Source organism: Quercus suber, unplaced genomic scaffold, assembly GCF_002906115.3.
Source record: "Quercus suber isolate HL8 unplaced genomic scaffold, Cork oak 2.0 scaffold_135, whole genome shotgun sequence".
Classification (NCBI taxonomy): domain Eukaryota; kingdom Viridiplantae; phylum Streptophyta; class Magnoliopsida; order Fagales; family Fagaceae; genus Quercus; species Quercus suber.
Window position 1 is genome coordinate 579755 of NW_027069597.1, and position 19831 is coordinate 599585.

General features: G+C 33.0%; 2 protein-coding genes across 3 annotated transcripts; both read left to right on the forward strand.

Annotated features, from left to right (window-relative positions):
- Window positions 1-2958: 2958 nt before the first annotated feature.
- LOC112004110 (caffeic acid 3-O-methyltransferase-like) lies at window positions 2959-6912 on the forward strand. The gene is made up of 4 exons (XM_065776497.1): window positions 2959-3436; window positions 5397-5707; window positions 6133-6197; window positions 6316-6912. The coding sequence occupies exons 1-4, from the start codon at window positions 3015-3017 to the stop codon at window positions 6610-6612; spliced, it is 1095 nt and encodes a 364-aa protein (XP_065632569.1). The 5' UTR covers window positions 2959-3014; the 3' UTR covers window positions 6613-6912.
- Window positions 6913-11125: 4213 nt separating this feature from the next.
- On the forward strand, window positions 11126-19533 carry LOC112004166 (uncharacterized). Of its 2 annotated transcripts, XM_024036399.2 has the most exons (5): window positions 11126-11754; window positions 13142-13720; window positions 15995-16150; window positions 16404-16771; window positions 19350-19533. In XM_024036399.2, the coding sequence occupies exons 2-4, from the start codon at window positions 13166-13168 to the stop codon at window positions 16752-16754; spliced, it is 1062 nt and encodes a 353-aa protein (XP_023892167.2). In that variant the 5' UTR covers window positions 11126-11754; window positions 13142-13165; the 3' UTR covers window positions 16755-16771; window positions 19350-19533. The 2 variants fall into 2 exon arrangements, with proteins under 2 accessions (XP_023892167.2, XP_023892175.2); XM_024036407.2 differs by lacking the exon at window positions 11126-11754 and having other exon boundaries at window positions 13119-13720.
- Window positions 19534-19831: the final 298 nt, after the last annotated feature.

The window sequence follows — 19831 nt, forward strand, 5'->3', positions numbered from 1 at the left end:
ACAAGCTAAGCAAGAGGCATGAGGAATCTTCCGTTAGTTCTAATTATATTATGCTATACTTTTTGTATTGTTATAAAATAGCTTGAGTTATTGTATGTGTTGCAAACAATTATTGTATACTTGTATGGAAGGAGTTTGAATTGGATACTTGTTTTATTTTTTACTTATGGAATGTATGGATTTTTTTTATAAATGTATTGTTGAAATAAATGTGTTATTCAAATGTGAGGTTTTAATAATGTAATGACAATTTACAAGTTAATATCAAAGCCATGAAAAAAATAAAAACAGAAAATAAGTTTTAGTGACGAATTTTTTCGTCACAAATATAGCAACAAAAAATTGTTTTAGTGACGAAAATTTGGTCACTAAATATAGCAAAATTTTGTAAGAAATGGTTTTGGTGACGAAAATTTTCGTCACTATATGTGTTGGATTTTATTAAAAATGGTTTTAGTAACGAATTTTTTCGTCACTATATATACCCGAACATAGTTTTAGTGACGAAATATTCGTCACTAAATATGATTTAGTAAACTAAAGTGTTTTTAGTGACGAAATGTTTTCGTCACTGAATAGTGTTTTTAGTGAGGAAAACATTTAGTGACGAAACGCTTTCGTCACTAAAATTTTTTTTTTTTTTAAATCAAATCGGACTTTTAGTGACGAAATTTTTTGTCACCAAGACTTTTAGTGACAGGGCTACAGTGACAAAATGAGTTTCGTCACTAAAAGTCCAATTTCGTCACTAAAGGTCCTTAGTGACGAAAAACTGGACTTTTAGTGACGAATTTTTTCGTCACTGAAAATACATTTTGTTGTAGTGTTTTTTTTTTTTTGTTTTAAAAAAAAAATATTGTTAGGTTCTAAGAGTCTAGAACAATTGACAAACTGTGAACACAAGCTTATCTAGATATAGATCATAGAGTCTATAGGATTTATTAGATAACGTCCAAGATGATGCAAGTCAGAATACAAGAAAGAGAAAGCTGCACGCTCAAAAATTTAAAACATGCCAAGTTCAACCGATCGAGACATGGGTTCTGCAAAAATTAATTAAAACCTAATAGTCCATTAAGCCCATTAAGTGATTAGGATTTCAGATCTAATTTTCCTAGTAGTTAAAGAAAATCCTAAGGCACGTTTTGTTATGACTTTGGAGCTTCTCTTTTGAGATCTAAAACATATTGTGTCTTCTCCATTCAAAGTTACTATCGGAAATCATTCACATACCAGTAAAACTAGTAGATCTAAAGTTGCTGCTTCAAGATCAACAACTACTGATGATCTTAAATTTTTGCAGTGGGATCTCCAAGTCACAAATGTTGGTGTGTTTGTATTCAGCAAATTCAAGATAGAAGAGTCCGTAAAGTCGGAGCTGCACGTGATCCGTGGAGTCGAAGTTGCACGTGATCGTATTAGTAAGTTCTATAAGAGGTAGCTTTAGATTTAGGGTTTAAATCTATTGTAAACTTTCATTCTATCATAGTGGATTTGTTTACCTTGAGGATAGCTAGGTTAAGCCATCCTCAGGTTTTTTACCTTGAAACAGTTGGTTTCATTAGTTTTCCTAGCTTATTATATTGTTGTCTTATATATTTTTCTGCACTAAGTAATATGATTGCATGAGTTTAACCTAGATCTGAATAATTAACCTAAGTAACTAATTGGCTAATTCATTAGATTAAACTAATTTGATTTATAGAGGTCTAAACAGAACAAACATATGTATCTAGTATTTTTAAAGAACTTAGATGATTCCAAACATTACTATAATTTTTTTTTTAAGATGCTAAATCTGATGACTTGTGCAAGATTATTATTATTATTTAAAAGGTTGAATACAAATAAAATTGTGAAGTTTTTTATTATTATATATATCTAGCATTTTTATAGAACATAGATGATTCCAAACATTACTATTATTTTTTTTAAAGATGCTAAAACTGATGACTTGTGCAAGATTATTATTATTATTTAACTTTGTTTTATGTAGCAAAATATAGTTAATGTGTGTTAAATCGCGCAAGGACATTTCCTTTTTATCGTGATCCTGTAAGAATAATTCATGACAAGATTCGAGTATATATCACATTTTGTCAGGATTTTATTTTTCACATTTTTGGTGCTCAACCAAAAAGAACATCTATTATTTGATCTTATCCAATTTCGCTACGTATCCATATACATAGCAAAGCTAATATAGCTTTAAGGCATTCATTCTTTTTATATATAGATAGTATAATATAAAACAAAAATAAACTGGTATACTTGAAAAGAAAAGAAAAATCCATTTCACCAGATTGACCAAATGCCTTGAATAAGTATGAAAGGTTTTTTAGTAGTATTAGAATAAGTCCAAAAACTTGACTAAACTAAAACACTATTAATAAGTTTATGGGCTCCTTTTATAGAGCTAATAGAAGTTAGTACAAAGAAGTAGATAGATGATTCCCAACTTTCCTATTATTTTAAAGATGCTAATTCTGATGACTTGTGTAAGATTACTATTATTATTTAATTTAATTTGTTTGATGTAGCAAAATATAGCTAATGTGTGTTAAATCGCGTAAGTACATTTCCTCTTATTGTGATCCTGTAGCGATAATTCATGACAAGATTCGAATCACATTATGTTAGGATTCTGTTTTTCACATTTGTGGATTGTGTGATGCTCAACGAAACCGGACATACATTATTGGACCTTTTTTAATTCAGCCGCCTAGTAACACATAAAATTCCACATTTTGTGACATTTTATGTTGACTTATCATTTTTTTTATGTCGAGATTACTATTTTTCTTTCCCATTTTTGGTTCTCAGAATCTCAGCCAACCAGTCCAACAGAAGTTAGTTGGATGACAGTTAGGTGCTCAGAGAAAATTTCCAAAAGTTGAAGTGAATAAGTGAGAAGTGAGGATTGTTTGGTACTTGAACTGAAAAAAACTACTTTAAATCGAACAACAGGCCATGCCTCAAGCACAGGAAAAAGCAAATTAAGAAGCAATTTAAAAATGAGTTCCACTCAAAACCAGGGAACACCCTCGTCTATTAATGAAGAAGATGACGATGCATGTCTCTATGCCATGCTACTGTCAAGCTCTCACGTATTTCCCATGGTACTGCACGCTGCCATTGAGCTCAACCTGTTTGAGATCATTGCTAAGGCAAGCCCCAATGCTTACATGTCGCCCTCTGAGATTGCTTCTCAGCTTCCCACACAAAGCCCTGATGCTCCTTATATGCTAGATCGCATGCTGCGTTTACTTGCTAGCTACTCACTTCTTACCTGCTCTATGCGAACCTGCGAAGATGGAAGTGTTGAGAGACTTTATCGAGTCTCAACAGCTGGCAAGTTCTATGTTCAGGATGAAGATGGAGGATCTGCGGGTTCAATCTCATTATTTGCTTTACACACAGCCACAGTAGAGGTTTGGTACGTATCTATATACAGGGCGGCCCAAGGCATAGGCAAGTTAAGCCTAAGCCTAAGGCCCACCAAAAAAAAAAAATTTCCCTTCAAGAAAAAAATCCCCACTTCCCATAGCTAAAGACCCAAATTTTTATAAAATTATATATATATATATATATACATTAAAGGTTGTTCATTTTTTTTATTAGTGGTGTTAAAGATACTATAAATTTATTATTGGCTCAAAAATTGTCATGTTATTAATTACAAAAAAAAATGATTTAAACATTAATTATTAAATTGATGAAATTCATCGATAAGAGTCACTATCACATTATATTTGGACATTTTATAATACTTTTAATGCATTTTTCATTTTTGTTTCTATTAAGACTCAAAGTACGAGATCAATAAAACTCTAACCCAATTGAAACCCTAAAATGTTTTTTTTTTTAAAAGATTACAAATGTGTTAAATTAATAGTTTAAGACTTTAATTTTTGTAAATTGATATATCTTACAAAGCCACACACTAAATAATATATATCTCTCTCTTAAAAACGAGATATAAAATTAAAAATTAGATTACAACTTTACTTAACTATGCTTCGTCATATATCTAAAATAAAGTATCTTTTTTAATCGTAATATATATTTTTATTAATATTTATAATTCAACTATGATATTCAATTATCTATATGAAATTAACATTAGTTTAGTTGGTATTATTTATCAAATTATGTATTTAATGTATCAAATTAACCATGATTTGATTAATATTAAATAATTTTGTTTAATTAATATTTACATATTAAATGACCCGCATAAATTTTTTGCTTATGCCCCAATTATGTTGGCCGCCCTTGTCTATATATAATGTAATGATCTAATTAAAAACGCTAATCATAAATATCAACTTACAATTTAGAATCCATGCAAAGTTAAGTTACAACCCAATATATACTTCCAATGTGAGATTCAGTACATATCCACATAACATTTAGTCAATATCCAATCAATTTGAGATATCACAATTAACTAATTCCTTTACCATATAGGGTGAGTTTTATATCAGCCTTTAGAAGCGTTCTCTTGGTTTCCCAACCTGTTGCTTCTAAAGGCTGCCCTCTCTCGGCTGGATGTTGGTCCAGCCTACTACGAGGATCACGTATCCAGCAACCCACTTAAAAAAAGGGCATAAAAATGCCTTGTCTAGGTTGGAGCTATGAACCTTCCCAAACGGACATATAATATTTATTTGGGAATAACTTATTTAACTGAAACTACAAACTTTTTGCAAAAAGTATTGTAGATAAAGCTAAAAGTTAGCTGAAATTATATAGTGGGACTCATGAATAGTACCAAAAAGTACAATGAGACCTATAAATAATAGTAAAAATAAGCTGAATAGTAGTAAAAATAAGTTAATAGTAAAAAAAAACTGCATTTTTTTTTCAGCCAATGCCAAACACAACCATAGTGTGTTTGGGATTAGCTTATAAGCTAGTTTTTTTCTTTTTTTTTTAGCTTTTATGTACAGTTTTTTAAAATCTCATTTTTTTTTTTAAAATATATTTTTTCTCACTTTTTCAAGTACAATTATATTTTAGCATACTTTAAGTATAAAGCTGAATAATTTGTTCCCAAATGGAGACGTAGTAAAACCATGACTAAAATTTTTTTCTCATTTTACAAATTTATGAATTTTTTGTACAAGTGTACTGTTTATATTATCAATAAACTGAAAATAATTATTTGACATATGAAATATATTTACAAATTTATACCATCTAAAAGTCTATAAAGTAATATTTGTACAAGTATACATGTAAAAATATAATATTTTATATTTTTAAATAGAGTCACATGTTCATGAGTTTGTTCACAAACATATTATAATAGTCAAGCCTAAGACTTGAGCTTGTTTTAATTGCTAAACTTCATTATTATTATTATTATTATTTTGGCATTCATTGTGTTATAGGCTACATTTTAAGGATGCTATCCTTGGAGGAGGTAATCTTTTTCAAAAAGTCCATGGAATGTCCATCTTCCAATACATGAAAGCTGATCCAACATTGAATAATTTTTTTAACAAGGCAATGGCTGATCTCTCGGGAATACATATGAAAAAAATTCTTGAGAAATACGAAGGATTTGAGGGGATATCATTGTTGGTTGATGTTGGTGGTGGCACTGGAGCCAGCCTCAACATGATCATTTCCAAGTACCCTTCCATTAAAGGCATCAACTTTGATTTGCCTCAGGTGATACAACACGCGCCATCTTATCCAGGTACTAACATATCTTAATAATCGATAAGTGAACTAGTGTGCAAGCAAGATGATAAATGACATGTTCATGCAACTATCTACTTTTAAAAAATACCCAAATTAAAATTATCACAAGTAACAATATTAAAGAAAGAAAAATTGGGCTTGTATTATAATGCTACACTTTCTCAAGCTAATAGCGATGTATTTGTACTGGTTGTAAAAAGGAAAATTGAAATATCTGGACTATAAAATTGGAATGGAGGAAAATAGGTCTTAGACTAAATTTAACTATATATACATATATATGAGAGATTAACATTTTCAAAATCCAGTCAATGTATCCAATAATCTTTTATACCCTCCATGCTAGCTTTAGAACTGTCCTTTTGCTATATATTCCTATTAGGATGGATTTTTTAAAGAGCAAAGTGAAATTCTATGTAGGTATTGAGCATGTTGGAGGGGATATGTATGTAAGTGTTCCAAAAGGCGACGCCATTATGATTAAGGTCAGTTAATTAACTAATTATTTGACACTTGAAAGCAGATGGGCATGGCTTTAAAATATATATATATATATATATATGATCGTTTGCATTTTCAAATTTTTCATGTTCAAAACTGCAGGGTACATGTCATAACTGGAACGATGAACAGTGCATAAAACTTTTGAAGAACTGCAATAATGCACTGCCTGAGATTGGAAAGGTGATTATCATGGACTTAATAATGCCAGAGGCACCAGAAGCGAGTAATGCTGCTAAGTACGTTTCTATGCTTGATAATGCCATGTTTATTCAACCTGGAGGGAAGGAAAGAACAGAGAAAGAATTCGAGTCCTTGAGCAAGGCTTCTGGATTTTCAGGTTTTAAGGTTATTTGTCGTGCCTTTACTGTCTTGGGAGTCATGGAACTTTACAAATAAGTCTTCAACTATCTGCTTTGAACTCTTGTTTTTCTAGTTTCATTGCTAATAAGTCGTGGAACTTTATGTTCAGGCCGTGAGGCCTTGTGCAAGGTTTCTGGATTTTCAGGTTTTAGGGTTATATGTCGTGCCTTTACTGCGTTGGGAGTCATGGAACTTTACAAATAAGTCTTCAACTGTCTGCTTTGAACTCTTGTTGTTCTAGTTTCATCGCTAATAAGTCATGGAACTTTGAGTGTATGCATGCGTTTGAGTTTCAATAAATTTTGTATTTCAAATACAGTAAAAATTTCAAGTTCACTGAGAGTTTGTTTGGATGGAGAGAAAGGGGAAGATAGTAAAGGAGAATAGGGAGAAGGGGGGGTGGTGTAATGAACCTTGTGTGGATGTTTTACAAAGAAGCTAAGGGAAGGGATTCGAGAGATTTGGAGGGTATCTATCATTCCAATTAAACCTCTCATTTTTAACTAAATTAGGAGAATTTAGAGGGGAAGAGGAGATGGAGTTTTCTTTTATATATATAAATAGTGATTGTCAATATTTTCTTTGTGATGCCAATTTATGTCATTTTCTTTTCAAATGAGCAAATGAAAGAGTTAAAGTGATGGCTCAGTGATAGTGACATTTTTTGTGGATTAATCCCCACCTGCCCTTTCCTTCAACTCGCTTATCATCTACCGATCTTTAAAAAAATAAAATATGCAAATGAGAGTTATAATTGTCAATTTATATAATAATTCCCTAGCCTTTTATTCCCCTTACCTAATTTTTAAAACATCTAACTAATTAAAGAGGAAAGAAATCCATTCCATTCCTTTTAATTAATTTTTAAAACATTGAAACAAAGGGAAATAGGAAATCATTTCTCTCTACTCTCTTCCCTTCTCTCCTTCCCCCTTTACCCTCTACTCTCATCTCCCTCAAAACACAATTAAATGATTTGGAGTCAAAGACTAGATTCGGGGGCTAAGTTACTGTGTGGGAATATGTTAGGCATTTGCCCCAATCAACCTATAAGTTGGTCTCACAGGACACAATGGCAAATAAAATAGTTATCCTATCCTATAATACAATCATATGTTAAAATAAATAAATAACTGAAAATAACTCCATATATGCACATAAAGATCATGTAGTAATTAAAAACAATTTTCTTCTAAAAAAAACGTAGTAAAAATAATTAACTAACCCAAACACAAGCGGGTTAGTAACTAATTAAACACGTGACAACATGATAAAGAGGAAATAATCACAAGACACATACTGACAAAAGCATGTAAATGCATGGTGTAGATGAATGAATATATGAAAGTGCATGTTGTAGATGAAGTGCATGTTGTAGATGTTGTTTGACTCGTTTCTACATTCATGTATAAATATATTTTAGATGTAATTATAAAAGATCAAATTATATATCAAATAATGTTGTAACCTATTCTCTTTATATATTTTAAGGTATATCTATCTTAAATGACATGTGGATGATATTAAAAAAATAAAAATCAGAATTTTATCTTTTTGTCTTTTTATAATTTTATAATTTTTTATAATGCAAACGTAAAAGACACATGCTGAAGTTTACATTATTAATACTGCATGAACATGTTTCTAAATACATGAAATCAAGAAAATCATATGAGAATGCATAGAGATGTGAGAATATCAATATTATCAAGAAATTAACTACAGTTGACAAACATAAAAAATCTATGAGAGGGGTTTTTTTTTGAGAGAGAGAGAGAGAGAAAGGAAAATCTCTGAGAGTTAATAAGCAAATTTTGTTTGGTTATGTGACAAACAAACTTACTTATTACCAATTGATTTTTTTTTTCCACCTTAAATATTATATTTAGAAATATTAAAAAATGTTAATCAGTAAATTATAAGGTTTTTCACAATTGATTTAATTATCATTTTTTGAGAACTTGGATTTTGTTTAAAATTTTATAAACACGAAAGACTCAAACTCAAGTAACCTCCTACCCAGGGACGGAATTAGGATTTGAACCTGGGGGGGGGGGCAAAGCTTAAAACAAATTTTTTTTTTAATGAAAATAAAAACTAACACCTATTTCATATTCAACAAAATACTACATATAAAATAAGTGTTTCTTAAACATTTGATATTATAAAAATATCGACAAAGTATAACATACAAAATAAGTGTTTTTTAAACATTTCAACACATTTATCAAAATGGAACTCGACGCTCTTTTAAGTCTCGAAAGTCGTCTATGATTGAACAAAATAATAATAATGAACAATAGTAATGAACAAAAAAAGTTGGAAAAGAAATAAATTTAAAGGATGGATTTAAGATCTTACCGAAGCCCAGAAGAAGAAGTTCTGTTAGGGACATTATTCAGAAAATGAAATACATACTTAAAACTACCTCCACAAACTCTATAATCTATAGTATGTGAAAGAGATGAAGTTACAAGTAAAAAACAACGAGTAGATGATTGGTACAACATCAAGTTCGCAACAAAAGAGAGAATAGCTCACCTTAAATTCAATGAAACTTTAAAAATGAGAGCCATGTTTTGACCAATATTCCTACTAGCTTTTTTCCTTTTTTTCTTTTTTTGGGGGGGGGGGGGCAATGGCCCCCGTTGCCCCTATGTAGGTCTGTCCTTGCTCCTATTTTTTTTTTTAATAAAAAAAAATTGTAAAAATGAGTATTAGACAATATCCTAGGCTCCCCTTCCCATGCCGTGGGTAATCAAATACCAAGCAATAATATCTAATATAAATAGCATCAAAAATTAATTAAGAAAATTAAGAATGTATATATATATATATATATTAATAATCTCTAAAATACCAAAATATGATAGGTCTAATCTAACTCATTATTTTTCTATTTTTAATTCTATTAAAAGAAGAAAATGTTTTCATCCAAAAAAGAAAAAGAAAATGTCTATCTTAACATGCTTAAACAAAATAAATCCTAATTGCTAAGAGCACTCACACAGTGAGGTTGCTAAAATGACTAAATAGTCATTTTAACAACCTAAATACTAAAAACACACTATACAACAAGGTTGTTAATTTAACTCATTGGTATAATATTTTGACTCATTGCTACAGTGGGCTGCTATCTCTAGCAGCCCACTATAGTTGAGAGTTATTTGATAAAATTAATATTTTATTCACACACGCTCAAACTCTTTCCCACACGCGTGATTTCATTCAACCCTATCTCACTATTGCTCTCACGCAGACGCAGACAAACTCAAGCTCACAGCTCTACCTCTCTCCATAGAGCACTCTCTCTGCCCAGGACTTTCTTTGGCCAGCCTTCCTTCCACCAGCCCAGCCCTCTCTCCCCTTTGCCTAGTCCCCTTTCCGCAAAAATTTTCAATTTCAAAAAAACTAATCACTAACCTGTGCAATGTACAAAATAATTTAAAAATAATAATATATATTTACTTAGCTTAAAAACTCACTTTAAAATGAATAGGTTGGCTTTCTTTTCATAATATGACTCAACATACTCAAAAATTGGAATCACATTTAATTAAAAGAAAATTGAACAATATCAACTATTGCAAAAATGGTAAAAGAACAAAAATATATAACAAATAAAAGTTTTCCATTATGTTTACGCTTTTTGTTGTTCTAAATAAAATATTTTATAATGTATAATATTATAAATGTAAAATATTTTTCAGTGTTTGTTTTTCAGTAAAAATTAAAAAAAAAAAATTCCATAAATCTCAAAACCCACCAAACGCAAGCACAATTTACACAACTACGCACATAAACCACCACTGACAAACCACCCAAAATTCTAGATCCATAAGGGAAAAAAAAAGTTATGATAGCCAACAAAAAACCCAATCTAAAAATCCGACCAAATTTGCTCCAAATGCCAAAGTAGACAAACACCACAATACAACCCAACCTTCGATCCACAGTCCACGCCCTCAAACCCAATGAAAACTCACATCTCTATGTCTCTAACTAACCCATAGCAAGCCTCTCAACGACGTCGACTTGAGCAGCCATAGCCACCTACACATTTAGGGGTGGCTGACGGTGTGCGTTTTAGGTGAAGGGAAAAGAGGGAGATTTGGTAGAGGTTGGGTCTTTGGATTTGATACGGATTTGTAATGGTTGGTTAGTTGTTTGATGAATTTTGGACTGTGGCTTTTTGTTTGCGGCTGATTTCTGCGTTTAGGATCGGGTTTGTAATTTGTATTTGGCGGAAAAAAAAAAAGATTTATTATTATTTATATTAGTATTGCTGACCTTAAAAAATTGAGAGTCAACTGCAACCACAAGTCTCAAAAACAAAACCCCAAACCTCTGCTTCTGATTTCTGCTCCTCACAGTCGCCCCAGGTCTCTCTCTCTCTCTCTCTCTCTCTCTCTCTCTCTCTATATATATATATATATATATATGTATACTAAATAAAATATTTATAATGTATAATATTATAAATGTAAAATATTTTTCAGTGTTTGTTTTTCAGTTAAAAAAAAAAAAAAAATCCATAAATCTCAAAACCCACCAAACGCAAGCACAATTTACACAACTACGCACATAAACCACCACTGACAAACCACCCAAAATTCTAGATCCATAAGGGAAAAAAAAAAGTTATGCTAGCCAACAAAAAACCCAATCTAAAAATCCGACCAAATTTGCTCCAAATGCCAAAGTAGACAAACACCACAATACAACCCAACCTTCGATCCAAAGTCCACGCCCTCAAACCCAATGAAAACCCACATCTCTATGTCTCTAACTAACCCATAGCAAGCCTCACAACGACGTCGACTTGAGCAGCCATAGCCACCTACACATTTAGGGGTGGCTGACGGTGTGCGTTTTAGGTGAAGGGACAAGAGGGAGATTTGGTAGAGGTTGGGTCTTTGGATTTGATACGGATTTGTAATGGTTGGTTAGTTGTTTGATGGATTTTGGGCTGTGGGTGTGGCTTTTTGTTTGCGGCTGATTTCTGCGTTTAGGATCGTTTTTGTAATTTGCATTTGGCGGAAAAAAAAAAAAAAGATTTATTATTATTTATATAGGTATTGCTGACCTTAAAAAATTGAGAGTCAACTGCAACCACAAGTCTCAAAAACAAAACCCCAAACCTCTGCTTCTGATTTCTGCTCCTCACAGTCGCCCCAGGTCTCTCTCTCTCTCTCTCTCTCTCTCTCTCTCTATATATATATATGTATGTATGTATGTATGTATGTAATGATTCGATAATTGAGGATAAAAACTGTTACAGAAGCTATTGTAGTATGTGCATGATTGTTGAGATTTTTTAGGAGCAAGAAAGAAAACCCATGTTCTAGTTTTCAATTATGTTGTTCCTTGCTGGTTCAAATCTCTAACTTTGTGTGTTTTCTATTCTGGGTGGCACTCGTTATTTTATTTGAGCAGGCATACTTTGTTTAATTCAAAAAATAAACATCCACGTTTGTGTGCTTTGTGTCTCTCAAGAACTGTTTTTTTTTTTTTTTTTAAAAAAAAATTGGAATTGGTTAAAACTAGCAGTTGTGGCCTTGTAGTTTCTAAAAACACTTTTGTTTATGTGGGTTCAAACTATTTTCAAAAAACTAAAGTAAAAATATCTTTTTAAATGATACCAAACCCAGCTGCATTTATTTTAGATAACTCAATAATTAGATGTATCAAATAGGTTTGGGGCTTTAATGATAAACTGTGATTTAGCAATATGAATTTTGATTTGATGTTACTTATTAAAGGGAAGGAAAAAAAAAGAAAAAGAAAAGGAATTTCATTTGATGTTGGGTGAGTTTTTTTATTTTTTTTTATTTATTTTTGGAAACATTGATATCTATTTCTTGAAAAGTGCCAGTGAAAGAAGCTAGTTCCTCATTAAATTCTTTTGAACCAAAAAATGAAAATCGTGGATTGTAATATGGGCAGGAGACATTTTCAGATATAAAAGTGGCTTTATGATTAGTCTTAGGTCTGTCGCATCTGAATAGGCTTGTTAGTTGCTAAATAGGCTTGTGTTGCTAGATGTTGGGCTCAAGACATGCATGGCTTGGCTCAATTGCTCATGGGAAAGATTTTTCCAAGGATGGTTTCACAGTTTCTTAGCAATGTGTCTGAATCACAGGTTGAGAAACTGAAACAGGAAATGTGTTACGTTTTACATTGAAATAATTGAAGCCGATCAGAGTCATTTTTTGGGTGGAGTGCGGTTAATGGTTAGACTGTTGATGGAAAAGTACCAGATGTTAATGTGAGCTTAGTCTTCTAACTTGATATGATTGTGATATTATTTTGGACTTGTTAGGCTCCGTCTTGTCTATTAATTTCCCCAAACTCAAAAAAGTTTTTAAAATTGAATTGTAGCTAAACTTGCTATCAGTATAATGTTTCAAAGATTTGTGTATAGTTTTATTCAGTGTTATTGTTTATGAGAATTCTTTGTTTTTATCATCATTCCTTGTCCATGTGTAAATTTATCTGTTTTTTTTTCTGACAGACTTTTGTTAGTGGAAGATATTTAAATTTTTGTTATGGACCTGAATTACAGGGTCTTCTTGGTATTATTTTAAAGATGAAGAAGATGATAGCACTAGGCTTTGAGGGTTCAGCAAACAAAATTGCTGTTGGGGTTGTAACTTTAGATGGCACCATTCTATCAAACCCACGACACACCTACATTACCCCTCCCGGCCAAGGATTCCTTCCCCGAGAAACTGCTCAGCACCATCTCCAACACATTCTTCCATTAATCAAATCTGCTTTGAAGACTGCCCAAATAACCCCAGATGAAATAGATTGCCTCTGTTACACCAAGGGTCCTGGCATGGGAGCACCACTACAAGTTTCTGCTATTGTTGTTCGGATTCTTTCACAGCTGTGGAAGAAGCCCATTGTTGCGGTTAATCACTGTGTGGCACATATTGAGATGGGGAGGATTGTGACTGGGGCAGATGATCCTGTTGTATTGTATGTTAGTGGTGGGAATACACAGGTAATAGCTTATAGTGAAGGGCGTTACAGGATCTTTGGGGAAACCATTGATATTGCTGTAGGAAATTGCTTGGATCGATTTGCTAGGGTGTTAACACTCTCCAATGATCCAAGCCCTGGATATAACATTGAGCAGGTATGTATGTGAACATGGATGGATTTTTTATTTTATTTTTTATACTTTATATAGCAGACATTATGTATAAATGTATTTTCAATGCTTTGGCATCTGGGGCTTTTTTTGGGTTGCTTTTGTTTTTCTGGTAGTTGTTTCCGTTGGTTTATTTATTGAATATTTTGATAAGTGCTTTATTTGTTGAATATTACTATTAAAAAAAAAAAAAAAATCCTTTTCTCCATGAGAACTACTAAGATTAATACATGTATGTTTGTTGAATGTGGTCACTGAGCTGTGGTTCAAATAGCACCTCCTTCCCACGGTGCATATGTAACTTACTAATAAAAAAAAGAAAATGTGTGTGTTGAATGTGTGTAGACATGTATTTATATCTTTATTTGCTTTAGAAAGCCCTCAGACTTTGTGCAAGTTATTGTCAAAGGAGAGGAGTGAAAACTATGATGATTCATGATATCCTGTATTTCTATTGACAATCTATTAATCCTTTTTTGGGGTTTCTCTTCTTTTTTCTTTGAAGATTTACTATTAGCGCCTTCATTCCATGATAGCCATAACATATTTGCTTTCTGGGGTTTCCAATTGATTACCAGCACAATGTGTAGCTATGCATTATCGAACTGGTTAAATTACTTCTGTTTTAACCAATTGGTGTAGCTACATCTGCACTGCACTTATGAGAATTTGTCCTGTGTTTTGCTTTGTATCGAGAAGTTTACATGTGAATTATTCAAGGTAGTCAAAGGCTAAAGGTGACCTTAAGACGCCAAGGACTTGTATGGTCCGAGGCGTGAGGCGAGAAAAAGGAGCTAACCCAAATAAAGTGAGGCGGAAAATTCTAAATATAGTTATTTTACATATAGAACTTAAATCATGTGTGTCTAATATATTGAAATATTATGATCAATTGTTTTTGAAATGCGTTACATGAAGAAATTAAGTCTATTAATTGATTTCAAAATAGCCTTACCTCAGTTTATGCTCTATTAATTATTCTAAAAATAAGTTATACAACAAGTTTTTATAAATTAATTAGTCTAACAAAAAGTTTTTACAGCAAGCTTCTGTAAATTAATAATTTAACAAAAGGATTTACATCAAGCTTCTTAAGTAAAAAGAAAAATTAAATTAAATTAAATTATATAAATAAAATAAATAAAAGCTGTGGCCCTAGCCTTAGTGCCCTTTTCATGATTTAATTTGCATGCCTTTCTCGCCTAGGCTTTAAAGGTGAGTGCCTCAGTAATGGCACCTCGCCTTAGAGCCTTTGAGGCACTCACCCGGGCACCTAGGAAAATGCCTAGCTTGCATTTGACTTCCATGGAATCATTAGGAGACTCTTGTGATAAAATTCTGGTCTCTTTTACTCAATGCAATGATACTTCATTGCTAACAGCTTCCTGATGTGAATGCAATCAAGACCCAATGAGAGGGATATCTTTTGAATTTGAAGATGATGTGGGAGTGATGATTTTCAGTAGGTTGGTTAGTGTATAGAAGTGGTTGTTAGTCTGAATAGGTATAGGGTTAGTGCAGGAAGAGTTTGTTGGATAGTGGTGGATGGTTATGCTAGGGCTTTATTCATTTATATTGGGTTACGAGGTAAGTTTTTGTCTGGCAGTTACAATTTGTTTTTTGAAATTGCACTTAGGATTTTCTTTTTCTAATTCCATTTGGATAGGAGCTGTTAATTTTGTGGGTTATTTTGGTTTTGTTTGTCTGGGTTATCAACTGGTGCCCCCAAGTATATGGAGGCATTGAGCAGAGGAATTTTACTTGGTGGTAATGTTCTTTGATCTTTCATTGATGCAAAGTTTGGTGGTTTAGGTGATCAAGTGATACAGTGCAAATAATTGCTTCTCAGATACGCAGCTGAACGGACGTAAGGTAGTAGCAAAATTGAACTTTCCTAGAAATTGGGGAAAAATTGGGAAACAAAATTTTAAAGTTCTAAAAGATAGTATAGGAAAAGAAGTGGATTTGTGTTTGAAATCAGGCTAGAAAAGATTGATCCCTGATGGCTTAAAACTTACAGGAAAGTGGGTTTCTCCTTGAAAGCAAGTTGCAGGAAACTCTTGACAGCGGGTTCTTTATAGCTTGGGGTGGCTTTGGCTTAGGTTTAAAGTTTAGAAAAGGTTATATTGCAGTTGGGCTTGCTGGGCTTTGGCTTTGGCTTTGGTTTTGGTTTCTGATTCATTCAAATTGCTTGAATAGTGTTATGGAGATACTTCTTTCTTGACATACCTGATATTATTATTTTTTTTCTTTCACCAGCTTGCAAAGAAAGGGGAACAGTTCATTGACCTTCCCTATGTTGTCAAAGGGATGGATGTATCTTTCAGTGGAATATTGAGCTATATTGAAGCCACTGCTGTGGAGAAGCTAAAAGATAATGAGTGCACCCCTGCAGACTTGTGTTACTCCTTGCAGGTAAACTGTCATGGTAAATTATTTGTATTTGACCTTTGCCATTCTTCATATACCAATTGTTAGGTGTTGTATCATCATGTATGTCAATTCTTTGTCTTCATTCTCTTCCTCTCAAGAGCTAACTCACCTTCTGTGGTAGGGCCTTTTCTAAAAATTCCCATGTAATTCTCTCTTGTATTTTACTTATACATTCCAAAAAAAAAAAAAGGTCTATTAATGCTGATATAACATATAATATATTAATATGTTGCAGGAAACTGTATTTGCAATGCTTGTGGAGATTACAGAACGGGCAATGGCACACTGTGACACGAAAGATGTTCTTATTGTTGGTGGCGTTGGTTGCAATGAGCGCTTGCAGGAGATGATGAGAACAATGTGCTCAGAGCGTGGTGGAAGGTTGTTTGCTACTGATGACAGGTATTGCATTGATAATGGAGCGATGATTGCATATACTGGTCTTCTTGCTTATGCTCATGGTACGGTAACTCCAATGGAGGAATCAACCTTCACCCAGCGGTTCCGGACTGATGAAGTACATGCAATCTGGAGAGAGAAAAAGGAGCCTTCTAACATGAATGATCTCATTCAGGAAAGCAGCTAAATCTTGAAGATTTCAAGGTATGGTCTTTGACTTTCTAATGCTGCCAGAAGAATTAAGATCAATAATTATTTATTTCTTTATTTGCATATTAGTATGAAATTATTATAATATATGAAGCAAAAAAATGACTTAGCTATGCTGCCTTGGAATTTCAAATAGTATTTGATGCCAAACAAGAAACATACATTCTGGAATTGTACTTGTAAAAAGTACTATGTGTTACTTATGGAGTGGCTATATGTTAGTTTACAGTGATTGTATGAGTTATCCTAAGAAATTTTGTTGTGTTCTGGTAGACAAATCTTGATTGGATATATTTTACCCAGTGATTTAAGAGTTTGGAAAGATGTGTAGGCTTAACTATCCTAACCTTTCAGGATAGGGCTAATGATATTGTGGAATCAAGTATTATGCTGATAGATTCTACCATGGTAGTTACTAGCTGAGAACATAGTAGAACTTGCCAACCAGCTTGAGTTTTGTGGAAACAGAGTATACGATTCTCCAAATTCTAATAGTTAATGGATTTTGCAAATTATGAAAATCCAGGCCAACTACCTACTTGTTCTTTTATTTTATTGACACAGAAAATGACCCACTCAAATTAAAGGAACTGAGACAAGAGCCTGTTTGTTTTAATGTCTCTGATTTAACTTTCAAGTCTTTGAGACTTCCCTGTTTCAGTTAATTCTTCTGTTCTCCATGGCTAGTATGCATTCCATTCAAGCTAGTTGGTGAGGTTTGCAGGTGGGGGTAGGTACTAGCATCATATACTTGATATTTATCGTTGGCTTTCTTCTATTATAACTTGGGGTTTGCAAGAATTGAAGCAAGTACCTAATACAATGTATGAGAACCATAAATCCTAGGGGTTTTTACACTTTTAGAGGTCAAATTACACTTTACCACCCTAAACTATTCAAATGCACTATTTGCACCCTACGCTATGATCCTTGTTACACTTTGCACTCCGAAATTAGTTTCACGGTTAAGTTGGATGGAAATATGAAGCATGTGACTTGCACATGTGTATTGCTTAAGTGGCACAAACTTAAAAAACCAAAAAACCCTCTCTTCCCAATCATTTAAAAAATGTTTTTTTTTTTTTTCTTTTTTTTAGATCTCTCTCACGTGTGTATCAGCCCCTTCCCACAAATCATAATCCTTGCAATCCCCAAATCAAAATCATTTTTGGCACCACCGCTGCTCCTCCACCGTTATTCCTGGAAGCACAGCAAATGATAATAGAGAAATTCAGTTGAAAAGCGTTGTACATAATTCATTTATTAATACCCTAAAAATTGAATTCAAGTGCCCTTGTTACATACTATAAGAGCACCAATTGCAAATTGTATTCATGAAAGTGAACATTATTTACTTATTTTACTTCACAGATTGGAGTTTATGACTTTGTCCTAGAAATTGCACGAACATGGAGGCCTCCATCAATCTGAAGAGTGAACATTGTCCTATATTGTATCATCAGATAGTTGAAATTGGAAGAAGCGGAGTAGAGCAATTGAAACTATTTTCATGTACTTGTAAGCAAAGTCCTTCCCTAGGTATCAGGAAGAATGTCAATTGTCATCCATATCTGCACAGCTCCCATCCTTGAAGCACACTAAAGAGACCACGTTACCAATTATAAAAATATGAATAGAAAAAAAATAGTAGGTGGTGGAGCAGTAGTGCCTTGGTGGTAGAGCAGTGGCGGTGCCGAAGATGATTTTGATTTGGGAATTTAGGATTGCAGGGATTTTGATTTGGGGAGGGGGCTTGAATGGAGGAAAAAAAATTGTTTTTTATTTTTTATTTTTAATTGATTGGGACGAGTGGGTTTTTGGTCTTTTAAGTTTGTGTCACTTAAGCAATACACATATGCAAGTCATGTGTTTCATATTTCTGTCCAACTTAACAGTAAAATTAACTCCAGGGTGCAAGTGTAACAAGGGTCATAGTTTAGGGTGTAAACTGTGTATTCAAATAATTTAGGGTGCAAAGTGTAATCTAAGGCATAGTTTAGGGTGGTAAAATGTAATTTTTCCCACTTTTAGAACAAGGACCAATAACATATATCAAACATACCATACACCAACGGTTATTTTTATTTACTGAGTCAGACAGGTTATGTCATAGACAAATTCATTTTCCAAGTGGGAGGTGCAACTCCAGAACATAGCCACTTTCAATTAGTGAAAATTGATAATAGACACGAAGAAAAATAGGAGAAAACATTTTTCTATCTCCTTATTTAAGTAAGATTTCACTCAGATTACTTACCCAAAAATGATCTGGCACAGATTAAATTGATCCAAAGAGACAAATTTTAGTGCATTTTTATACTTTAAGCTTCCACCTTCAACAACAACTGCTGCATTTGTGTTGACTCCATCAACCACCAGCATCATCTGTTAAGCTGTAACATGAACCCCCATAAGACTTTTTAAGTGTTTTGCTATAATTTCTCTTTTTGTTAGGCCTTGGAATGAATTGGCAGAAGTTTATGTAAATAAAAATTATAAAATATTCATTTATGTGAGATTTTCAATTCTATTTCAATGTTCCCATGGTAACTAATGGATCTTGTATATACAGGTTTTGACTATCTAAGATGGCTTGGGAGAACAAATCTCATTGTGTGCCAGACTTGAAGGACCTCAGATGGCATAGTATATTGTACCATCAGGTTCATTAGTTAAATATGAAATTAATGTCAAAAAACTTCTTTTTATTTCAACAATGACACTTATTTATGGTACAAAAGATTTCTAAAACACAATCACCCTCTGTGTGTGTCCTACCACCACACCCCCCCCACCCCCCCCCCCATTTTTTTTTTTTTTTTTTTTTTGTACTTGTTTCAATTTTTTAATGTTAACTTAAGTGTATGTGTTGTTTATAGACAGCTAATAGGGCTCATGCTAGTGGAGTTGGTGGAGCAAGTGGAGAAGTGGCCATCAATAAGCCAAATCCACCAAGGGTGCCACCTACCAAACAAGCTGGAAGTAGTGCAGCAACCACCAAACAAGGTACAAGCAGTGCAACAACCACTAAACAAGCTATAAGCAATGCACCCC

Excerpts from the sequence above, each read along its gene's own strand:
- LOC112004166 (XM_024036399.2), top strand. The coding sequence starts at position 13,166 with ATGAAGAAGATGATAGCACTAGGCTTTGAGGGTTCAGCAAACAAAATT. Across the intron at positions 13,721-15,994 it reads CTGGATATAACATTGAGCAG|CTTGCAAAGAAAGGGGAACA; the intron begins GTATGTATGTGA and ends TTCTTTCACCAG. Across the intron at positions 16,151-16,403 it reads ACTTGTGTTACTCCTTGCAG|GAAACTGTATTTGCAATGCT; the intron begins GTAAACTGTCAT and ends AATATGTTGCAG.
- LOC112004110 (XM_065776497.1), top strand. The coding sequence starts at position 3,015 with ATGAGTTCCACTCAAAACCAGGGAACACCCTCGTCTATTAATGAAGAA. Across the intron at positions 3,437-5,396 it reads ACAGCCACAGTAGAGGTTTG|GCTACATTTTAAGGATGCTA; the intron begins GTACGTATCTAT and ends ATTGTGTTATAG. Across the intron at positions 6,198-6,315 it reads GCGACGCCATTATGATTAAG|GGTACATGTCATAACTGGAA; the intron begins GTCAGTTAATTA and ends TCAAAACTGCAG.